We start from the raw sequence: 24,369 nt of genomic DNA, 5'->3' as shown, positions 1-24,369 counted from the left end.
TTAAACCACTATATGGAGCAGCTATGTTCAGCTTGTGTATGTGAAACGAGTATGACCTTTGATTTATACTGGTCTAATGGTCTATAAAGAGTTTTCCAATTCTGTGACCTTGTTTGGAGGAACTTAACAGGAAGGAAGATACTGGTGTAACCATGTGGGGTCTGTGACATCACTAGCAGTATTGAGAAACAGACACCAGGCTGGACAAATCAATCTGATAACAACAATCTAATCTGATACAAATAAAAATATGCTTTATTACCTCTTTTATTATGTCTCTTCAATAAATGCCATAAATGTTTATTAAGCCATTTATTGTGTGACAAAAGCATTGATGATTGGGGCGTGGTATGTTCAAGCAACATTGCAATTGTTTCATATTGTCTTCCAATGTAAGTATAGGGCTGAATTCCCTTAGCATGTTAGTGGGGTTTCATCAACAACTAATGACTGCCCTGACTAAACTTACTGATAGCAAGCTGGACGTTGGACTTTTATGCAAGATACCCCTTTATTACATGATGACTGCTTGAGTAACATCCACCAAGAGTGATGCTGCAAAGTTGGGAGAGGCCACACTGAAAAGAGTGTCCTTGACATGAACCACCACATTTGGTCACAAGCAAACAGACCAACAAGTACTCAGCTGTCCAGAGGAGTTTGATCACATGACCAGGACCTGCTTGGCAGACGTGTAGGGCTGCATGGCCGAGTCCAGGGCTTTGTGGAAGTCCTGTAGGCTGTGCTCTGCGCAGGCTGGGGCAGACAGTTTCCCAGCACGGATTAGAGAGCAGAGCTCATCCAGCATGGCTCGCATGGCCCCCTCATCTGTGAGGGTAGGGGGAAAGGGCAACATGTCACACAGGGAATTATCAACGACGTTAATGTTTATATGAGTTTATTACACAGACACTCAAGAGAATATACTCCCCCTAGTTTACCATTTCGGAGTTGTTCAAAAGTGATTTGATCGGATTTTGGCTATTAAATTGGATCAAGTTTTGAAAATGGGTAGTTCAAAGGGAAAACAGATTCTGAAATCAGATTAGATCATTGGTTTTAGTATGTATTGTTCCAAACATTTTGGAAGGATTGGGATTAATTTGATCCAAAAATCAATCTGATCCCAGTAGAAGGGTGGATTTCAGGCACAAAATGTAATAACATTAACATTGGTCAAGAAATATAACATTGGATATAGGCACCACTGGTGTACAACAAAGCTAATTTGACATTTCCTGAGAGGTAAATATCTAGGGTATCTATACCCAGAGAGAGGAAGAGAAGAGAGTCACTTAAGAGATGCATACATGGTGGTTGCCATGAATTATTTAAATACAATTATTCAAATGTTGCATTCTAAATATGGATTTCCACTAAATGTATTCTGTTACTCCCCTGCACTGTTCATAATGGATGTTTTTCATTGAACTTATATGTACGGCTGGTCAAAATACCTTGACTATAATTCCTTTTCCACTGGGTGACCCAAAAGCCTCGTATTTTCACATCCTTAAAGATTAGAGCACTCTGATGGAAGGAAACAAAGGGGTTTTAGTCATATGACAACAGGTAGTGTTAAAGGAACTACATGCATGAATGAACAAACTGTTTCAAACTGTTTCCATGCCAGTAAAACACTGATCTTACCACAGGCACAGTGACTGGCTGCTTAGCCATTCCCCCATAAGTCACCATGGTCCCTCCATTCCTGCAGAGGAGAATAGTGCATAACCCACTAACTGATTAGTGATTACACATACAGCACATATTAAACCACTTCCCGTTCAGCTTTTCCATTGGTATTCCTAAGAAACAGAAATACTGAAAATAATACTTCATAGTTTTTTTTTTATCTACATTTTAATTAACCTCTACTTATTACTCTATTCATCAAACACCTACAGTATCTTGTTTTTCTGTGACAATATAAAGGCTTTGACAGAGAGAAGCAATACAACTAGCTGAAGAAGAAAGGACCGTTTATCTATACATGTTCGCATGCTGCATCATATGAACTTTCATTTGCAATGTTGTATACTTAAAGTGGAACAGTCTGCACCTACTGTAGGTGACGCAGTAGCTCTGTGGCGCTTTTCCCCCCTACACCATTAAGGGCCAGTCTCGGCCGCGGACACATCTATGACAAGCCAAACACAGACAATTCATCAATGCAAACACTGTGAATAAATTCTACTCGCCAGTTTATGTTTTATTCAGCACATAACTATAAGTAGCAACAGAAGAGGGACATGTTTTGGGGTCTGCTAATTCACCTTAAAAAGCTCCTTCATCTCTGGGCGTCTGAGTGTCTCTTCTTTGATGACGTGAGTGGCCCCCATGGCCTTCAGCCTGTCTGTGAGCTGCTGGAGGTTTGGTCTGACAGCAACAGGGCGGACGCGAGTTCATTAAGGAAACACAGACACCAGTAACATCACAAACATATTACGCTTGCTGAATGATGCTTTCACAAAGTTTAATTCTGAGGGCTCTATTTTAGCAATCTAAAACTCAGCGCAAAGCGTATTATCATCCCAACGCAAAGCATATCCCTATCGTACACTCCGATTTTCGCCATGCACATCTCTTTTATTGAACAATGCGCTCAGGGGTGTGGCAATTAACAACCTAAGGTGTGGTGTTGGCGCATTATCTAAAAATCGCTATCTTACACTATCTAAAAAGCATTACGCCACTGACCAAGAAAAACCTGGTCTATAGCAAAAGGCGCATATGAAGCATAGCTGAAGACGCACTGTCACAAGATGTAAGCAGCAACTCCTCTGCAGGACTGACTAAGAAACATAAGAACCGCCTTGTTGCGTCAGGCATCCAACGTTTCATAACAAAACCACCCCTAATGTGGACTGGACAAACCCCTAAGCTATTTGCGAATGACCATGCGTTTTAGATCGCCGAGATAGGGACCTGAGTGTGAATCTGTAAAGAATACACAGTGAAACATGCCCAGAGGTAGCCTGGCTCCGCTCGTCTACGTACCTTTGCTCAATTTCATTTTCCTTCAGTCAGAGAGTCTGGTATTACAACTAGCTGTTGTGAAATTGTTGGGAATTTAATTGATTAACACATCACATAAACTGTTATTAAAGGAGAATTCCGGCGTGATATTGACCTAAAGTGTGTTGAAACATGATACCGAGTGTGAACGTATGTCTCATAGCCCATCTTGGCTTGTCCCCTGCACTCCAAAATCTGGCGCTAGTTAGCCGATGCTACCAACAGCTTTTTCAATGGTGGTGCTTCGGCATCGGGCTAGCCATGCAAATAAATCACTGTTTTACACCATTTACGAGGCTCAATGTATCTCCACACTTCATTGGTAAACTTCCGAGGGCCCTGACATTTAAAACGAGACATTGAGAACTTTGAAAAAGCACTGGTAGTTTACTTACAAGACGATTTATACAGACAGTATCTTCACGAAGTTTAGCGTTTGCAGCCATCTTGAATTTAATCACGATAAGTCGAGCGACGAGTAAGAATGAACAGGTATGATAAGGGATCAGATTCCAAAAATAATTCTGTGGAATTGCATGGATTCCAGTTTCTTCCAGTAGCAGCAACTGGAATCCATGCATTTCCACGGAATTATTTTTGGAATCTGATCCCTTATCATACCTGTTCATTCTTACTCGTCACTCGACTTATCGTGACTAAATTCAAGATGGCTGCAAACGCTAAACTTCGTGAAGATACTGTCTCTATAAATCGTCTTGTAAGTAAACTACCAGTGCTTTTTCAATGAAGTGTGGAGATACATTGAGCCTCGTAAATGGTGTAAAACAGTGATTTATTTGCATGGCTACCCCGATGCCGAAGCACCACCATTGAAAAAGCTGTTGGTAGCATCGGCTAACTAGCGCCAGATTTTGGAGTGCAGGGGACAAGCCGAGATGGGCTATGAGACATACGTTCACACTCGGTATCATGTTTCAACACACTTTAGGTCAATATCACACCGGAATTTTCCTTTAAGTGTTGTTGATACACTGAACTTGTTCCCTAGGAACCAAATCTGACAGCAAGCAGCTTTGGAGTTTTGGAAGTAGGCTGCAGGCAGGCAGCTGGTGGATACATAACTGGCATGCGTAAGGTAATGGTAAGGTAAAAGCAACGACCGAAATGCAGTGTTGAAACACGTGTATGAAACGTATTAAATATGCAAACACAGATCCGGTATAAACACTGCCCCCCCCCCCCAAAAAAAAATCTCCCGTTTTTGGAAAGCTAAATGTTGACAGGTATGCCCTAGAGTAACAACCGGGAAACGTGTCTTGCAGTTTGGCTGGCGGTAATGTTGCCCGCATACTGCCTCCCATGGCCGAAACTGGTATTATGATACCTGTCGGGCTGTGGCTAGTAATTTATTTAGCATGATAATTCAGGTTGATATATCTGCAGCACTATACCTTGTCATTTTTTTAATCCATCGCCCTTATTTCTTCTCATTCTTTTGATGCGTGTAGCTCATTTTTTGGATATTTTTACCTCAATTCTTACACATGGCACCTTTAAATGGTGTCCATTCACCTGTCTCTGACCACATTGATGGTGTGAAGTCCTTTGGCTGCGGCTATCTGGATAACTGCCTGGCCCACGCCACTGTTGGCTGCATTCTGGATGACTGAGTCTCCTGTACACAAACCACACATGGACGCAGTTAAACAAAGAGCCTCTTGTGATCTCTGTCCCTCTCATGATGTGTAGCATGTCACTAACATTCATAGTATTGTGGTATGGAAAGTGTATTAATGAATCACATTTAAAAACATTCAGACAGTGCTGAACAATGTGCCAAAGATGAATGATAAATGGGCAAAAAAACGAATGGATAAAACTAAAGGTAGAGCGAATGCATAAAGAGGTTGTGTGGTTTCTATGTCTGCTATTTTGACACCTGGTTTTAATGCCTCAAAGTCTGAGAGCATCCTGATGGCAGTGCAGGGGTTCACCCCTAGTGTCGCTGCTGCCAGCAGGGGAATGTCGCTGTGCAGTGTGACCAGGTCCTCCTCTTTCCACACTGCTGCTGACCGCCATGTGCCTGTTTCAGCAACAAACACATATGGGTCATTCCGTGTCAAATCAGACAAAATCCAGGAAAATGGTTGCTGCACCGTCTCAAATATTTCCCCCCTTGATTATGTGTCATTTTTCCTACACTCTCAGAAATGCCTTATCTTGGAGCCCATGTTTGGGCATTAATATATTAATATCTTGAGGGGTGGAAGACAGACATGTTCTCATTATGATCTGAAAAAAATGGTGATATTGAGGGTCTTGTAAACTCATTTCTTTGTATCCATGGCATATGGCACCAATCATTGTTTTGTCTGCAAATACAATACTTTATTAATGTTGGGCCAATATTTGAGGTCTTTGCAACAAATGCACATGAAGATTTTAAGGATAAAACAAAGTGTGATTGCATATTTTGGTAATGTTCATAGGACTAAAATGGTATGGGGTAGCTAGTAGGAACGCGAAAATCAACGTGGTAATAACTCAGTTTATAGTCATTTGGGTTTTAGGGTCATACCTATGGGTTTTCATTCTTGGCCTTGAGGCAAAACAATGATTTTGACTCTTATTCTGACTTTTATCTATGGTCCAACATTGCCACTTTTTAGACTAAATGCCCATACACTGAACTATTTTCACATAGATTTTCAAGTGCCTACTAGTTACCCCACATACCATTTTATTCCTATGAAAATGAAAAACACAACCTCCCCTTGTTTAATCTTTAAACTCTTCAAGCCCATTTTATGTGGAGAACTTAAAATTTGGTACAGCATTAATAAAATATAGTATATGAATAAATAATGATACCAAAACAAGTTTATACTACCATTAATGTATTTTTGCCTCTACTCTATTTGCACTTTTCTCCAAAACTAGGGCCTTTTAGAACATCAATGAAAATGCCGTACAAACTTTTAATGGTTCAGTCATACTGAGAACATGTTTGTCTGCCTATGATAAAATAGCCTACTTTTCATTATTCATATACTTTTTCACCTTTCCATGTTCCTTTTTTTTATAGACCTCTGAAGTTCGCCTATAAAAAGGATCCAAAGCTACCATCTTTGCCCATAGGTGATCCGGGTGTTAACTGAAGCTAACTGCCAAGGAGAAAATCGCAGACACCGGACCTCCTTATATGGGCAAAGTTGGTTTTTATAGGCGAACTTCAGTCTATTTGTGATGTGCGTGACGCCTGGCTACTCTCCCCATACAGGAAAATCAAGGGGGGAAAATATATTCACATATAAGCAGCTGCATCCAGACTATACTTGAATAGATGACTACAATATATTTAATAAATATATAGTACAAGAATGTATATGGAAGTATATGTGGAACCCAAAATAGATATCTTGCATGAAGGTCCATGCTGAATATATTTAATTATAGGCAGAAAATATAAGAAAGTCAATATTGAATATTTACTCATATTTTGAAATATATTTGTAAATACATGGAAATATATTTATTTAACATAGTATATTTATTTAACAGATGTGCTTATACTGGAATATGTTCAAGCTGCATATATGTGGATATGTTATTTTTCTGTATGGGCCAGACATGCATAGTCATTCCTGATCAAATTTGATGATTTCTACTACTGATCACCCATGCTTTCTGCCTCAAGCATATTTAATCAAAACTTTTTCCGAATGACTCACCAAGGCCAGCGTCTCTGGATATAACCCAGTCGCCGACTTTTAGTGTTGTCACCTGACTGCCCACTTCAGTCACCTGGCCCACCCCCTCATTGCCACCTATTGCAGGCAAGTCAGGCAGGATGGCATAAGTACCTGTGAAAACAAAGAACAGAATACCATCTCTTATGCTCACAGCAGAAGAAAACCGTGCCCAACTCAGCCTAATTCCTGACATAACTTTGCCTCACCTTGGATCATGTTTATGTCTGAAGGGTTGATGGGAGCTGCAAGCATTTTCACCAGCACGCTCTTGGCGCCCACATGGGGCAGTTCCAAAGGTTCCAGTCTATATGGACAAGGGAGAGGGATTCTGAATCATGCACAACATGTTACAGATAACAGATAGCATATGTGCAAAACTACCATGACTGTTGGCTATAAAGTGGTTTGCTTAGCTTTGCCATGTGGCTAGACAGTTTACAATCACGCATTGTGTGTTCTTCTTACTGTAGAACTTGTGAAGGGTCTCCGTGTTTTTTATATATCAATCCCCTGCAATCTTTGACAGATGACTCGGTTGAATATCTCCTGTGGAGTATGTGGCCTAAACATCTGTTGAATGGAGAGAGATGAACGGGCAGGCTGTCCTGTTGGAACTGGATTGTTGCACTGCACGGCTGACCTACTGTCCTTGCTCGACATAATTCGCGCTTATGTGGGCGAATGAATTTGAAAGCAAAACATGACACATTTGCCACTTTCATTTTACTTTAGTGACGGGCTTATAATACAGTTGTCATCTGAAAACAAAATTGAAAAGTAGCTGTCAACTGAGAACATACGAGTCAGGTTCACAGCGCAGCCATGTTTGTTTTTACCGTAATATACAACGTAACTGCGGCATCAACAAATTGGGCGAACTGCCGCAATTTCTGAAATAGACGCGCAAATAAAAATGAGGGCTATTTAAAGGTACAGTCAGCGATTGCGCAGGAAGTCGCGTTTGTTTATGTTTATGATTCAATTTAAATGTATTAGCAGATACGTTTGTCCAAAATTACATCCAAAATTACATTGCATTAAAACCAAAGGACCAAACTAAACATACCAGAGAGGTTGCTCACCCCTCCCGTATAGGCCTAGCCTATTCCCAGAGAAGTTCCACACAGGGTTTCGTTTTTGTTTGAGTGACAGACTAACATTTTGTTTGTTGCCATTTTTTGGAGCCTGGGCTATAGGGACTAGTTTGTTTTACACTCTACTCACGGAATGGAAAGATGATTGCTGAATGTGGCTAAAATGTTATGAGCTTGAAATTGTACAGTCGCTGACTAGGCTAGCCTACGCCTTTAATGAAAGTTAATGACACTAACCAGATATTTAGGCTATAAGACTTTTAAAAAGGCTACTTTTCTATTCACAACAAATAAATGAAAGACTTCCCATAGGTATTTCATTCATATGTATCCTATTGGTAAGAAACGATATAGTTGCCCTTGTTGCCTTCAACCCCTTTCCAAAAAAGTGTAAAATGTGGGCTGTATGATTTGCATAAGTGATCTTCTGATCATAACATTTTGTTTTTATTTACATTTTACACAGCGTCACATTCTTTGGAAACTGGGTTGTATTATAATTACAGCTTGTGTCTGTCTATCAGGTCTATCATGCAGCTCATTGCATTATCAACGCAAACCTCCTAATCTCTTGGTACAGGCAAGACATCCTCACACAATGCATAATCTATACATTTAAACAGATAAGCCTGTGTCATGTGCCACTTGTGATTGTGCATTATATTCACATTGGTACATTTTTTGACAACTGTTTTTCACCAAATTATTTTTTTATACTAGGCCTATGCTATCATACACCCATTTCTAATGGATGAAGCCTTGGCCTGAAAGAGAGGTCGTCAGGTGGTCCCCAACCTTCTCTGGGTGTTTTGACCCTTAACCACAACACCCTCCAGTTGGCGGGTTAGCAGCGACTGGCCCGGTCACTGCCCCTCTCCTCCAGGTTCCCAGCTTGTGTCCTCTCTTTTGTGCCAGAGCCAGCAGGAGGCTCTCTCTGACGCTTCTCCCAACCTACTGTACGTACGGCTGCTTTCCTCAAGTGGCCTCTCAGTCCAACCTTTGTCAATAGATCCCACACAGATTGAGCTGGGAAACCTCGACATCCAGAAGGGAATGCCAACTGAAACCCACGTGGCAAATTAGAAAAATCCATGAATAGAAAATATTCTTCCTTTTCTTATTTGATAAAATATTGAGCGATGTGTGAGTGTGACCATTGTTGGCTGTATATGGACAATGGAGTAAATGCCAGTGTTAGGAAGACCTGAAGAAGGCCTCTTATAGTAAAGATAGTCATGGCAATCTACCCATGACCATATGTCGCTCTGTTATTCCCCTATACCAGAAACACTCTTAGTGAGGGACAGGACATGACCTCTGAAACAGAGGAAGATCTGTTACATTAGAAAATTTATTCTCGTTTTAAACTTTCATTTCGTTGACAACTTCTTTTATTTTCTATGTCAAGGACACATGGAGCCATCAGTAAGTCGTATGATGGAGACGACTGTGTATCAGCACATGGGAAGTGCAACTACTTGTTGTATTACAAAAAAAAAAGTCACGTCAGGTGATATTCTTCTATTCAGTTTGACATTTTTATGACAATATCACATGATTGACATCTAAGGTAAATACCACAATGTACTAAATGTATTTATTGGTGAATGGACTGATGTGCTTCACAAATCATTCACATGTATTACACAAAATGTACGCATTCTTGTTTGGACAAGTTGGCCGTTTTAATGCAGATTTATGGCAGATTTATAATGCAATGTATTCAGTTGTATAGGCTATCAGAGATCAAACATGATTCAAACTGTTTCAAAACATGTTGGCATGATTCTCTATGGATTCTGTTCTCAGAGAGGTAATCTGAGGTTTTCCCTGAGTTTTCAGATTAGAGATTATTGATAGATCAACCCCCTTGATATTTTACTGCAATCACATAATACAAACACTTGATGAAATTAACTGAATACAAAAATGACACATAATTCTAAGAAAAGAAAATACAAAAGATTGTAATTGAACAAATCAACGCAAAGAAATCATATCTCACACAAGAAGTAGTGCAGTGCAACTCCGCATTGGCTATCATCACAATGCAAAGCTGTAACAGTTTAAGGAGTTCATTTTGTGCATAGCAGAAAAATAATACAGATAAAAAAAAGTTTAAAAAAATAACAGTGGCCTAAGCTAAAATAACAGAGCCGTTTGAAAAGAATGTTGGGAGGACAAAGCAACTGATTTAATAGGGCACCAGGAAAAAGGCGAGTGTTACATAAAGAAGTGGCAACATGGATGGCTACAAATAAATACTACCGTTTTATTAAAAAGAGACTTATTAATAATATTAATAATTACATGTATATATTAAATGATTTGCCAACTTCTTCTTGAACAGAGGTAAGAAAGACTTATCTAAGTCTACATGCACCCCAACTCTTCCTCAGATATGGTGGAACATGCCACTATATAATGGAGGGAATGGCATTATGATATTTTGGCACTGGACTACAATACTACACTAACTTCTCATTCTCAGATATGCCTAGATGTGGCTATTCGTGACCAAATGGGATGAGGACTTCTCAAACCTACATACCTGATTGAAACACACTCAAACAAGAGACACAAAAAAAAATTGACGAAAGGCATAGCTGATTGACGTATTATTTCTCTTGCCATTATCTGTTGTCAGAAGTATAGATGATTGGCACTATAGCCCTGAGATCAACAACCTAGTGTGCTCACCCTTGCCTGTAACCATGCTTTGGTGAGGGTGAGTGGAGGTCATGAGGCTGTTTGGCTACTGAGAGGGTAGGCAAAACACTGCATGTGAGGTAGACAGTGAGCCCTGGCACGCGCGGCAGCTCTGTGGCAGACTTGCGACCGAGCCTGGCATCGCAACAGGGACCTTCAGGGTGTCAAGAGGCACTCTGCAGGTCAACACATTCAGGTCAACACATTCATTCATTCGGCTCCAGGTGATCTGGACAGTCGATTGCAAAAACTGGCAGCAGCCAAGACATAAAGCACCAATTCTCTCCCATCTGTGTTTCTTTTTTACCCCACCACCCCCCACCCTCATAGAACCCACCCACCCCTCCCACTGATAAAACTGTAGACAGACATTCACACAGAAGTGTAGTAACACAACCCCTGCTTTGGTCGGACAGCATAGCATAACCAGGAATGGGCTCTTTTGTTATAAAGACTATGAGAATGGAATCAAGCTTAGAGGACCTTCTCAATCAGATGGAAGGATTCCAGCTCTTGTCAATGATTTTTTTCTGGGAGAAAGAACATGAGATAACAAGTGAGAAGTGATTTTTGTTGCAATTTCTCCTCACTTGATTTGTATTATGCTTTCGTTTCCTGAGTACAAGAGCATTCACATTCCTGAGTGTTACACTGATTAAGAAAAAACACATAACATTCTTCGTTGCAATATCTCTTATCCATAAAACCTGAGGTAGTTCCAAAAGCAGCATTGTTAGGAACATGCGTTCGTTTTTTTTTCCAGTGAAGTGGTTTGATTGGTGTCCTGTATCTTCTCCCGCCCTCCACCACTGAGCTCGACCAATGGCCTTCACTCAGTGCTCTCAGGAGGTGGCGGCGAGTGGCTCTGCTCCTCTTCCTCACCCTTCTGTGGCGAAGGCTTTCCCTGAGAGCTGGGTGAGGACTGTTGTGCTTTGACCGGGCAGTTGGCGACCATGTGGGCTATGCTCTGGCAGAAATGGCACTTCTTGGGCTGCGGTGGCAGTTTGCACTCTTTGGCATGGTGGTCCAGACCTCCACAGTTATAGCACCTAAAAAGAGCAAAAAACAGGTTAGTACGTATACTCACACACTTGTCGGTATGCTTCCACACTACTATTCATACCATATGGGAATCGTGACAAGTTTCAGTGCCTCACTGAATCTTTACACAGAAGTGTATGCAGTACTTCAAGCTGACCACTAGAGGGCAAACTCTTACACATTATGCCTCATGCAGCATACCGTTTCAGGATCCATAGGTGACTACCGAATAAAATAATGGTCATACCTCAAATGCCAGCGCTAGATTCACTTAGGTTGTTTACACATGCTTATCACCCGGAGAGAAGAAATACTCTTTTCTGATTGGCTGGTGGGTGGCTATTAACCCATTTGTGCTGGATGCTGCACAACGCAACATTCCATCTCCTGCCTGTTGCTGCATAGCGCAGCATTGACTCTCCCGCTGGTTGCTGCGTAGCGCAGCATGCTTTTTATTTCATGTTTCTAGGTGTACAGAGGCTTAGATATTAAGGTTTTGGTAGACGTTGACAATTCTTAGTATTTTTTCAGAAAACCCTCAGGAAATAAGGTTATTTAGTCTAGAATGCCATAGGATTCTATAGCCGTTTTTAGCAGGCATATTAGGAGTAAATGGGTTAAGTAAGGCAGCCAAGGTGTCCTGTTATACATAATTAATGGACGAGGCAGGGGGCAAAGAACTCCCCGACACACACCGGAGTTTACATCTTGTTAAATGTTTGGCCAGATCGTATAAATACACAAGTTGACACAAGCAGACCTCTGCACATTTGACCCAGGGCTGCAGTGGCTTTTCTGGCCACTGAACCATTGGGAAAGCAGAAGAGATGTTAACCTTTTGCAATAAAAGGTAGTTGGCCTGAATAAATCAGGAAAAGGATGTAAAAGGTTTTCAAAATGCTGGTCAGTATTGTTCAAAATCTGATAAAGAAGTGGAGAATTAGTGGTTCGGTTGATACCAACCCACAGTCAGACAGACCAACAAAGATTTCAGGAAGAATTGGGAAAATTGGTCAGAAAGTGGTGCAACTGCTTCAAGATCCACAATAAGGAGGCACTCGAACTAAAATGGGCTGCATAGTTGGGTTGCCAGAAAAAATGACATTACTGTGCCAATGACTCAAAACAGCACTGGTTACAAAGGCCCAAGGAATATAATCAAAATTAGTAGTAAGATAAATGCAGCATGTCAGAAATTATTGGAGAATAATTTGCACTCATCAGCCTAAAAGCTGTGCAAAGGAAGCACTTGGACCATCTATATAAACTGCAAGCCGTCATTGATGCTAAAGGGGGCAATATTATTAAGGACTAGGGGCATTGATGTTAAAGGGGGCAATACACAGCATTAAGAATGTAAACTTTTGAATGGGGGTCATCTCATTATTTTCTCATCTCATTATTTTACTGTTGTTTTGTTAAATAATTGCACTATTCTGTGATGCAATCCCAATAAAGCTATCCAATGCTGTTTTGAAGTTATCCAAAGCCAGTTTTTTTTGCTATAGGACTCCCCCTACAGTTGTGGAGTATTTGTATTTTACACAACTGTCGTAAATACCACTCATGGCTAGCACCTTTCCCCCTGGACAGGGTACATGTGACTGGCAAAGATAATATTCGAAGAGCCATTTCAACTGACAAGGTAATATTAAAATAGTAGGCTGTTACACCGTAAAGCAATTTGTGATTCTCGGAGTTAAGGACAGCAAAGTGGCAAGGCTGTATCTTCGTAGCTGGCTAGGCTAGGGCTGTGAAGGGCGTGTGATTCTCCCTATTACAAGTTAGTTTACTATCAAAATGACTTTGAAGCAGTTCTTTTAAAGTAAAACACTTGCATAGGATTCATTTAAAATAAAAGTAATGTGCTTTGGCTAATCACTCTTAACTTAAACACTTAAAAGAATGGTACACATTTTACAAATTCTGCCAGGGTATTTAAACTTCTTGATACTGAATACTCAGGACAAAACACCTAAAAACGGTTGTTTATATGCTCTGTGCATCACTGGTGTGCCCTTATCTCATGTCAAAAGAAGCAGCTGGAAGCAGCAGAAACATTAGGATAGCAAATGTTTTCAGCACCAGTTGGACATCCTTTCAGCCTTTCAAGAAGCCAAGTGGTTTGTGTCTATCTGAGGTGTCTTTGCCCCTGACCCATGTGACACGTGTGCGATTGAACGTGTGTCTATCCATAGGTGACAGATGGGCGGTGGGCGTGGGTCCGTCACCGCGGTGACACAGCCACATTGATGTCCATGTAGATGAGTGTATGAGGGCCTCTGGAGGCCTGGCCTGCCGTCAGGCCGCTGGTGCCCCTGCAGGTCACCCTCATCAAATCACTCTGTGTGTGTGTGTATGTGTGTGTGTGTCTGTGGAGAGAAAGAGAGGGGCGGGGGGGACCCGATCAGAGGGAAAGTGTGCAGGAAGAGGCAGGAGGGGAGAGGCCCTTTGTCTTCCCAAAGCTGCTGCAGTGGCGACCTGTGAACTTTAACCCCACCCCCTGCTACTCACCCCCCCCCCCCCCCAAACTGCCAGTTCCATCCCAACCCTTCCCCCTACCCTACCGCTTTTACCCTTCAGCACATGCAGTTACCGTGGCAACGGCAACCCCTGACCCTTTGCAGGCACCTACATCTGTTATCAGTTAAATTGACCACAGTGCTTTTCTCTCTTTCTCTCTCTCTGGCATGCCAGACCTTCAACAGAAGCCCAAAATACAACTGTGAGTGAGGGAAAAGAAAAGCGCTACACATTCTCACGTCACGGCACAGTCCCTGTGGCTACCAATTCTCCGATGACATACACACTAGTAGTCGCATAATGGGCCCACATCATAGGCACAGCAGGACAGCCTTTTATAACACTGTTATGGCAATACGTCTTAATAATATGTACGATTAAAGAAACTGGAGTCAGTGGACTAATAAAATCATAGCGCACCACATACACGCTGTGAACACTCAGAGACATTCAAGTGAACTGCACTCAATACGCCTGAACTCTAATGGACTGCATGGTGCTCCGCGGTGCTGTATGGTGTCTACAGAACCAGTGGAACCATAACTATGAGCATATCAACATGTGCATTAGAAGTTGTGCATAAAGCTTCTGCAGTTCTGCAGTAGGACAGGGAAGAGCCCGGTCCAGATCGCGCCGTGTTGTTTTTCAGCGTCTCCCGAGTGGAGGGGGATGTGCGGTCCATCGCTGGCCTCCCTGCACCCTTGTGGGGCCCTAACAATCCCTGCCCCACCTCTGTCAACACGCGGAGCCCTCACTCTAATCAGAGCGGACAGCGATGCACACCAGTACACCTCTGACCCCTTGCCGTGCCCTCCGCTCCCATAGAGTCCCGCACCGGGTGCCCCTGGAGAACGGGACCTTGGAGCAGGGAAACCCCACGGGACAGGAGGACGCAGGCTGCAGAGGCTTTGTTGTTTGGTGGGCTTTTTCTTGGGTGTACTTCTTATCAGATGCATGCAGCCCTGATGTTTGTTTTGAAACATTTAAGTGTTTGTTATGAAATAATTACATACACGTCTTCATATTACACGTATATAAATTGATGTGTTGAGAGCGTGTGATTGCTAGTGAGGCATTACTCTGTAAAGCACAGAGTAATGCCTAAAGTCTTGCACCTTGATTTTTTCCCTTTGGATTAAAAGCGTCAGCTAAATGATTAAATTTAAATATAAAGTGCTTTGAGTGGTCGGAGGAGTACAAAAGTGCTTTATAAATGCAATCAATTAACCATTTACTAAATAAATGTGTTTCTAAATAAATGTGTTTGATATATTTAGCGTTTCATTTAAAAATATATATGTCAGGGTTTATTTTCATATTTTATTGTTCATTTTCTGACACATTTGTCCATCATTTTGACAGCTACATTCAATAGAGAAAGGCATTCTCAACATTTTATGCTAATCCAAAGGTTTTTTTAACCAATGCTGATCGTAAGTACATATCGTGGTACATGGATGCTACTCTCCGAGTTCTCCTCTCCAGCACCACATGACTAGGACAGGGGAAAGGGAACCATCACTTAAAGAGAACACCAAAACAGCAAGAGAGAGCGAACGAAGAGAGGAGGAAGGGGGGTGGAGGGATATTTGCTGAGTATGTGTATACCCCAGTGGCCAGATATTTTAAACAGCTATTGATCCAGGTCATCGGCAGAGCCTGTCCATGCGACCTAAGCGGCCCCACAGGGCGAGGTGAGGGTGGAGGAGGGGAATGAAATGACATAACAGCATCACACACACACACACACACGGACACGGACACACACACACCCACACACAGGACCAAACAGGCCTGACTGGCTTTTCCTATCCTCGGACAAAAAACACACACCAAAAATCCTTTCCTTGGGCGACCTGACTGTTGAACCCTCTGGCCTCCACAGAGATGGTCTCCAAGATGCATATCTCTATTATTGTAAACAACTGGATTTTACTGAGGTGCAGCCTTGTCCAGAAATTGTTTCTTTCAATACAGCGAATATCACTGGGAATGGATAAAAATGGGGCTGTATACTTATTCTTGCAGATGGAGTGCTCAAGAGAAAGAGATTTCTAAAAGCCTTTAAATCTATTACAAAGTAAAGCCTATCCACATCACCAGTTCATATGTTTGCAGAGTCATTAAGAAACACAAATGTCTCTTAAACAAACCAATACCTGTCAAATTTTGTAGACCTGTCTAATAACTTTGGTAGTTGGATTACCATGACCTTGTCCATTGGAATTATAAGGGTTCAGGACAACTGTCCACTACTACAGGGCCACAACCAAAAATCAGAGGGAAACAGATGGATAGACAGATAGAGAGAAAAGAGAGAGAGAAAAACACTGTCGTTAGAGAGAGTGCCATCTCACCTGTCTCCTTTGGAACGGCGTTTGTGGACACTCTTGCCCTTGGGTCTCCTCTCGCTGCCCACACAGGGTGCTCCTCCTGGCCCCGTGACCTGCACGGACTCCAGGCCCTTGGAGGACTTCTTGAAGGTGAACTCCACGGCCTCCCCCTCCTTCAGGCTGCGGAAGCCCTCCATGTGCAGCTTGCTCTGACAAAAGCAGAAAAGCCCAGGAAATTTCCTTGCAATGAAATGCAACTAAAAAGGCAACTGAGCCTGCAGCCTGTAACAAGCAGGCAGCTATCACTTTATTGCTAATACCAACTACCCTAACATCTGAATGTGAAAACAGAGTTGTAAAAAAGGTTGTAAAGTCTTACTCACCCTCACCCAGGCTGAATCAACTAAATGTTGTTTATACTTGTCATAGAGTATTGAGCTAGAGCATTGTAAAACTAATTACCATTCATCAAACAATTGTCTGTGGGGGAAACTTCACAGGACTCCAAATGATTACATAGAATACGTAAGGGATAATGTATGAACGCCAGTCATTATATGGAAATTAGGTCCCGACAGGGCAAACATTTATTTGTTACCGTTTCGTCATGGCTTTTGCTGAGAAACAAATAGTTCGCAACACATGGTAAACTTGAATCAAACATTCTGTAGAACACAGCTGATCAACTGTTTCACTTTTGAATCAAGTTCCAGTGCAAGAAGTGACCGGACTACTTGCGGAGTGATATGAAAGACGTAAATCAGAAGCACAAAACCCGTTGCCATTGACATCGGTAATTATATGTTTGCAGCGGTAATTACATTAATTTATTTTACCTTAGAACGTTGGGAAATCCCATTCAAGTCAATGGAGTGTTCTACTAGCATTGTGAAGAGCCGTATAATAAAAGACTATATCCCCTTGAGAATATGACTCAAAATGCATTGCCTAATGCATTGACATGTATTGTAGAATTATTTTTGTGCAGAGTTTAACAAGCAACCCCATTGCCAACTTCCTGACATTTGAATTGCTTTGTGTACTGCTCATTTGCAAAAGGACACATTAGTGTGTGTGACTGTGTGTGTGTCTTTCTCTCTCTCTCTTTATCTACCTCTCTGTCTCTCTCTCTGACAATTTGGAATGCTGCGCCTTTGATGGGGGAAGGGAGATTGCTATCCTATCAGGTTAACACACATTTACCTAGTGCTATACACACACACATAGAGAGAGAGAGAGAGAGAGAGAGAGAGAGAGTGAGAGAGAGAGAGAGAGGGAAACACACACAGTCACACGCCCTCCCCCGAAACCACACACACAGGATTCTTTTGACCCTTCGCGTATAGTGACCACAGGAGAGGCCACTGATGAAGTGGGGGTGGAGGCTTGTAGGCATTCCTGGCCTCCTTGCATTTCACTTAAGGAATTATTTAGACTTTTTGTTTAAAACTAGCCAGCTGCCTTCCCAAAATCCTTGCAAATACCACACAAGGTGACACCGAGGAAAGTCTCTTTCCTCTCTCACAGGTTAAGAGGCATTGGTTATATTGGTGATGCTGTGGTACGAAGGCTTTTCTTACATATTCGCGGGGTGTTCCAAACCTTTTATAGACACACCATGATGATACCAAAGACAGTTGTTCATAAAAAAAACTACACAAAGGGTTTCATAGTGTTAACTTTTAAGACCACCCAACATGACTCCACTGGAGTTTGAGTGTGCAACAACAATTGTTTCTCCTGTGTTTGAAGTCCCTTTATTCACCATCACTTCAGACACTTCTAGGTGTGCGTTTAGCTCTTCAGGAAAAAGGGAGTGAACTTCCTGTCGGTGTGAATCTGAACTATGTGAACAAGCCTGCTTTTCTCACTCGGCCCCTGGGCCAGGGCTAGGGGATCATTAGGAAGAGCTCACAGGCAGGAGGTGGGAAGGGGGGGTGGTTGTAAAATACCGCGTAGCCTAGTGGGGGTTGGGAACACACTGGGATGTTTTATTTCCTCCACGTGCCGCAAACACTCCAGCTATAAGTCTCTCTCTCTCTCTCTCTGTGTGGCTCAGGGCCCAAATCATTATATCACTCTCATAGGACACAAACTCACCTCTAAACCCATCTCTCCAATACCTGGCAGTCAACTTCTATAAAAACAAATCTATATGAAAGACTAAATCTAAATCTATATGAAAGACACCCCTGTGTAAGCACATGATTTCCCTCTCTCTCACACTCCCACGCTCTCTCATGATAATGACTGACACTGTCCCAGAAGAAACAGTGTCATGATTACTTGTGCCCTACAAATGATGTCGATCTGAGAGCCAGACACAAAGCTCTTGTTGCTATTACATTCACTGTCAACAAAAGTCCCACATTTCCAAAGATTAATCGTAGGTCAGAAAAACGTCCAGTGAGCATGTCTGATAACATGTAATGTGTTAAGTAATGACTCTGGGTAGCAGTTGGACACTGACACAACAGAAGAGTTCTATAGCTCATAGAGCACGTCATGACAATTTAATTGTGTCATTTGGACACTGACACAACACAAGAGTTCTATAGTGCATGGAGCACGTCATGACAATTTAATTGCCAAACAGGTCAACTATTAGTGGGTACTTGTGTTAGTGCCCCTGTTTTGGGCCGAATGCCAGCGTGAGGCTGGTAATCTGTTGGTTTCAAGGCCCCAGTGAGTATGGCTGCTGATCCATAACCACATCCCAGGCAGATGCAACTGTGTTGTTTTTCATGCTTGTCCATTGTGTGTCAGTCATAGCAACCGTTAGCCCATTTCCCTCTAGAGGGTGTGACCCCCCCCCCCCCCCACCCCACCCCCCAGCCCCAATCCCAGCCTTCTGCCCCTATTGCCTGGCCTGACATCACCCCCATCCGATCACCTGCCCCCACACACTCATACACAGAAACACACAGCCATTTCCATTGGCTCATCAGTGGACGACAACTCAAAACATGTCAAAGGTTTATGGTGCCCAGAAATATCAAGGGCAGTAGTGGAGGGCAGCTATGAAAGCAGTGGGAACAGATATGGATGACATGAAAAAAGGTGAAAGGTTTGTGTGTGTGTGTGTGTGTGTGTGTTTGTGTGTAAGAAGAGAGGGAAAGAGAAAGGGAGTGTAGGAAGAGCTAAAAACAGTCAGTAAGAGTAAAAAGAAAGAAAGAAAGAAAGAAGTGAGTGAAAGAGAGAGAGAAAGAGAGAGATTGAGAGAGAATGAGGCCCACAGGAGTATGGGTGGTAGGCCTCATCAAGCTGAGAGGGCTTTTGGTCAAGGACAAGGCGAGCGCTTCACTGGAGATGCGTGTCCCTTTGTCTGTCCACACAAAGGCCGCTGAGCGCAGGAGTTAATGTTCCCTGACACGCGGCCCCTAATCTCATGCCTAAGTCCTCTACCACACGTCCATCAACAGCCACCAGGCAGCCATGTTGGAGTCCACAAAGGAAGTCCATGGCCCACAGAAAACTAAAACTCATGTGGTCCTCTATGGAAAGTCGAAAATGCAGAAATACGCCTTTCTCCTGCTGTTTCTCCAAATGCAATCTATTACAAGTATCCAATCAATTGGTGGCTTAGAAAAATGTTCCACTCGCCACACTGTACTCTTTCCTTTTAATACAGCTCCTGCATTTATCAATAGGTCACAGATCAATAAGTCAGATTTGGCAAAACAGTCAATCAGAAGTCCTTGTGTTAGAATTCAAGGAATCTTAAATCTTAAAGGCAAGCCATTGAAACCCCTGAGCAATCGCAATAGACAAGAACTGATCCACAATTGCTTGATTAGTTGAGTGAAATATATACATTTAAAGCCTGGTCTGAAGAGAGAACAACAGGCACTTGGGGTAACAAATGGTTCCCCGGTTGGGGGTCTGAAGTTGTTTGAGGGGAAAGTGGCATTAACATCCGTATAGGTCAGTCTGTCAGGGGTGGGGAGGGCACTGGGCACGGAGTGGACGTCAGGGAGCTCCAAATGACTTTATAGCAGGAACTCAGAATGGCTTGGGTAATAGCAGGGGGTCTTTCTCAATGAGTGACTACTGGGCCTTTACCTTCAATGGAGAGTAGACAGGCAGGGGACTCTCAGCAATGTGGGAAATTGGAGTGGGGGAGGGGGAACTGGGTCGAATAGGTAGCCTTCAAGGCAAGCAGGCAGCCATATTGGTACTTATAGAGGAAGGCCATGCAGTAGGAATTGCAAGTGATCTGTGAGAGGATGTCACTCTTTATGGCTGACTTTCACTTTGACTCTAACAATGGGAGCTGGATAAGAGAGAAACATCCTAAATAACCCGTAGCAACTTCTGGTAAGCTAGCATGATGTCAATGATATGGATATTGACCCAGTTACAAACTATAATGCCCAAACCAAAGTCTTACTCCATAGTGAATTTAAAGGAACTGGTCACTCATGAGAACTCAAAAACACACAGGCCTAGGCTACCTAATTTTCACCCAAACTAAATGATGGGGAAGCTGACAGGGTTTATGGGACGTTTTTTTTTTTTTTTAAAGGAACTCAGATAAGTCACTATCCGTAAATTCATTACTCACCTGGTGCACAAACACATCAACCGGGGACTCCAGTGGCGCACCCTCTCTGTTGGTCATGGACAGGAACCCGAAACCCATCCGCACATTGAACCATTTGCATACGCCGAGACCATGGTAGGATTGGGAGTCTTCCTCCGTGCTAGGACCTTCATCTTCTTCAGTTTTCGTACAGCCCCCTATAGAATTGCACAGTTAATGAATGGCGTCGTTGAACAATTGTTGAGGCCCATTCTTTCATGTAAAGCTATAAGCCAATAGACTTGCTACTGTAAGTTAAACATTTGTCTCGGCAAAAACAAAAGGGAAAGTATTTCTTCAGAAACTGGGCAACCTTTTGTAATAGTCTATATTAAGTTTAAAAAAAATTGCAATGCCCCAAGCTACATTAGTAGGGCTATAACTCGCTCAAACATGATATGATGGGCCTATCGGCCTTTTCCTCCAGTTTCACAAAAAAGTAGTCTCGGAAGAACATGATTAAAGAACGAGGAAAAGTAACGAATAGACGATACAAAAATGTCGCAATGTTGAGTAAATTAGGCGGCAAACTTAGTTGGGCTTTTACGTCCCAATCTGATTCATAAATAATACAACAGAGCACAAACACGAAAATCCCGCAGACACATAGGCTACACACACGCGCTGTGATCAATTGATTCCGAACACCCTACCGATTATATCCTCTTTTGGCCCCGCTCACATCTTAAGACTTAAGGTGTTCTAAACTAAATCAAAGTCAAAGCGAGCAACCGTTTACTTTTTTTCCACTTCACCTGAGAAGTCCTGGGTGGAAACAGAGCCCATCTCGTCTGATATAAACTCCTGGGAAACGGTATCCTGTTCTCGCCCCACCGCGGTGGCCCTTTGACTCGTCGGCACTCTCATGTGAGGAACTGAAGGCATCAAGGCTCTTCGGATGAGCCAAAGCGCAAGAGGGGACACAAACAAAGGGGGGTCGCTAGCCCCAGCGACAAATAGTGGGAGGGTCGTTGCGAAAGATTTGTTGAAGAATCTTCCAAATTCTTCAAGACAATGACAAGAAACGCACCCCCTCCCCCACACCCCCGTCTCGCCTTACCTCCCAAAGCTCACCTTGACAACATCCCAAATTTGAAAATAGTAAACGTATACCTTCTGCCATGGCTGGCGCCTCTCGAAATCTCCTTCCACGTCTCCAGAACAGAAATTTGGCCGAACACGTTGCACGTTGCGATTCGCTCCAAACCCTGATCAGTTGGCTTGTTCATCTGTCCACCTCATCTCTCATCTAAACCATGTACGCGACCCCAGTCGGTTTTCGGACAGGTCCACGTGATCCAGTATCTCTCTCCTACTTGATGGATTGCACATCCTGGAGAGGACTGCGTAATCACACAGTCGTACGACCAATCACAAGCCGAGTCTCCCAAGCATCACTGAAAGTCGGAGAAGATGCTCGCAGCTCACTAGTGTGTTTGGGAAGTCAGTTTGAGAAACTCTCTCTGCTAACTCGTCTCTAGAATGACTGGTAAAATAAACAGATTTCTCTTGCCTGCATGTTAGATTGAGCGCAGGTAATGCACCATACACCATATCTCACGTAGTCTAGAACTCATTTGATTAGACCCTGTTCTCAGGAAAAGGTCATTTGTTTTATTTAAACGCCCTTGCTATTACATGAGTAACAGGAACCACTGCCACACAACAACATAGGCTTCTGAGTCACATTCGAAAAAGATCCCATGTTTATGCAAACACAACCCACACATTTTTCCTAAGTTGTTCAGTTCAATAGACATGATGAGCCAAGTTCTACAACAATTAAAAGCGTACACATCATTTTTCACTCCAGTTGGCTAGTAGGCTGGGATGTGAAGCTAGCAGGTGGCTGTAATGGTCGTAGGGCCTTTCTTTTTCTTCTTCTTCAGAAGAAGAACAACAACAACCAAATCGAAATTTAAGTATTAAAAAAATCAGACTCAGTTTTTCACTCGCTTCTGATATTAAACGAATAAATAAACGGACTGCAATAATTGTTTTGACAAATGCGCAGCCTATTTGCACAAGACGTCGCTGCAGGATTGAACAAATTCAACAGTTAAATGTAGAAAATCAGATCAGTAGCCTATATCTAATATTTTTGAGTATGGAAGCCTTTGGGGGAATTGCAAGTAATTTGTTCGTCACGGGAAAAATGAATAAAAATAGCATAATACAGTTATACAAAATATAATCGATTATTTGTGGTAAAGTGTTAAAAGGCTATAGCCTATTTAATCATATGCACAACTTTTGAAACAAACTTAGTTATAGTTAGAGTTGTTCCTGCTTTTTCTAATCAATCAAACGGTAAATTAATTGATAATTTGGTCATTTGGCATCAGTGTTAGTCTACTCTGTTAGGCTACTTCAGCATTAGTATAGGCCTTAATAGGCACTCTCTCCACGCACACACTATTGACGAATAAAATGCGATTGACATAAAAAAGCAGTTATCCCAAAACGGCTTTTTCAAAGCGCAAAATATTTGCAATTTCTATATATCAATTTGAATTGCATGAATTGTTTTTATTTCTTGTGTTATCAATCTGTGTGTACGATTGAAGTTACAGCCAACAGATACAGAATAATCCATTTAGTTTAACAGCTGGACCAGTGGAGTGGAGCGGAAGAAACTTTTTGTATCGAAAGATATACGATTAATTCCACATACTGACAGTGAAATATGCATAAACACACTCTCTCTTGAATTTAACAGGTTATGCATGCATGAAACTATGATTTCTGTCATATCCAGAGCAAGGCTTTGGAGAATATAAATAGTGTTGTATCCTACTATGCAGTTGCAAACGAATCGGGAAACAAACAATACAGAAAGGAAGAGTTTGTCTAATTAGTATGGATTAGATAACCAGCTGGTGCCGCTGGCAACATACTCCATTGTTTACAGAGTCTCTGCTGAAAGCGTTGTGTACCAGCTATAAATATGACCAACTGATAAAAGTCTATTGATTTATGGATAAGTGGGTGAATTGGCATAGTTGTTCTGAAAATTAATTGAAGATTAATATAACAATATTTATTAGAATAGTACATGGGAATTTAAACAAAACAGCAATTGTGCATACAGATATTATATTTTTAGTTATCTCTTAATTTGTCGACTTTAAGCTTTACCCTTAATGTTTATTAAAATGTTTTACCCATCACCATATTGCCATAAAATGTATGATATGCTATTATATGGTATTTTGGTATTATAATGATATTATATGATTTTATCGTATCGTATCGTATCATATCATATCATATTGTATCATATGTTATTGTGGTTTGTCTTACAGTATTTACTTGATATATACAGTACAATCTTGTTTTGACCTCATTTAAGCAGA

The 24,369-nt window shown here is 42.0% G+C and overlaps 2 protein-coding genes across 2 annotated transcripts; both read right to left on the bottom strand.

Moving 5' to 3' along the window:
• Positions 1-229: 229 nt before the first annotated feature.
• On the bottom strand, positions 230-7,545 carry mecr (mitochondrial trans-2-enoyl-CoA reductase). Its single transcript, XM_076280501.1, has 10 exons — positions 7,197-7,545; positions 6,938-7,035; positions 6,711-6,842; positions 4,919-5,062; positions 4,552-4,654; positions 2,277-2,379; positions 2,067-2,140; positions 1,651-1,711; positions 1,458-1,530; positions 230-828 (listed from the first exon to the last, which is right to left on the bottom strand). Exons 1-10 carry the CDS (start codon positions 7,451-7,453, stop codon positions 665-667), a joined length of 1,209 nt encoding a protein of 402 aa, XP_076136616.1. The 5' UTR covers positions 7,454-7,545; the 3' UTR covers positions 230-664.
• Positions 7,546-11,363: 3,818 nt separating this feature from the next.
• Positions 11,364-21,799, bottom strand: lin28aa (lin-28 homolog Aa). The gene is made up of 4 exons (XM_076279472.1): positions 21,769-21,799; positions 20,996-21,171; positions 16,456-16,640; positions 11,364-11,583 (listed from the first exon to the last, which is right to left on the bottom strand). The coding sequence occupies exons 1-4, from the start codon at positions 21,797-21,799 to the stop codon at positions 11,364-11,366; spliced, it is 612 nt and encodes a 203-aa protein (XP_076135587.1).
• Between the last annotated feature and the right edge of the window lie 2,570 nt (positions 21,800-24,369).

The sequence above is a fragment of the Alosa pseudoharengus genome, unplaced genomic scaffold (genome assembly GCF_046254945.1).
Source record: "Alosa pseudoharengus isolate Yale_2024_CS ecotype anadromous, Long Island Sound unplaced genomic scaffold, YU_APseudo_1.1 YU_APseudo_1.1_scf_12, whole genome shotgun sequence".
NCBI classification, from domain to species: domain Eukaryota; kingdom Metazoa; phylum Chordata; class Actinopteri; order Clupeiformes; family Clupeidae; genus Alosa; species Alosa pseudoharengus.
The sequence above is the reverse complement of the archived record's forward strand: the minus strand, read 5'-3'. Positions and strand labels throughout refer to the sequence as shown.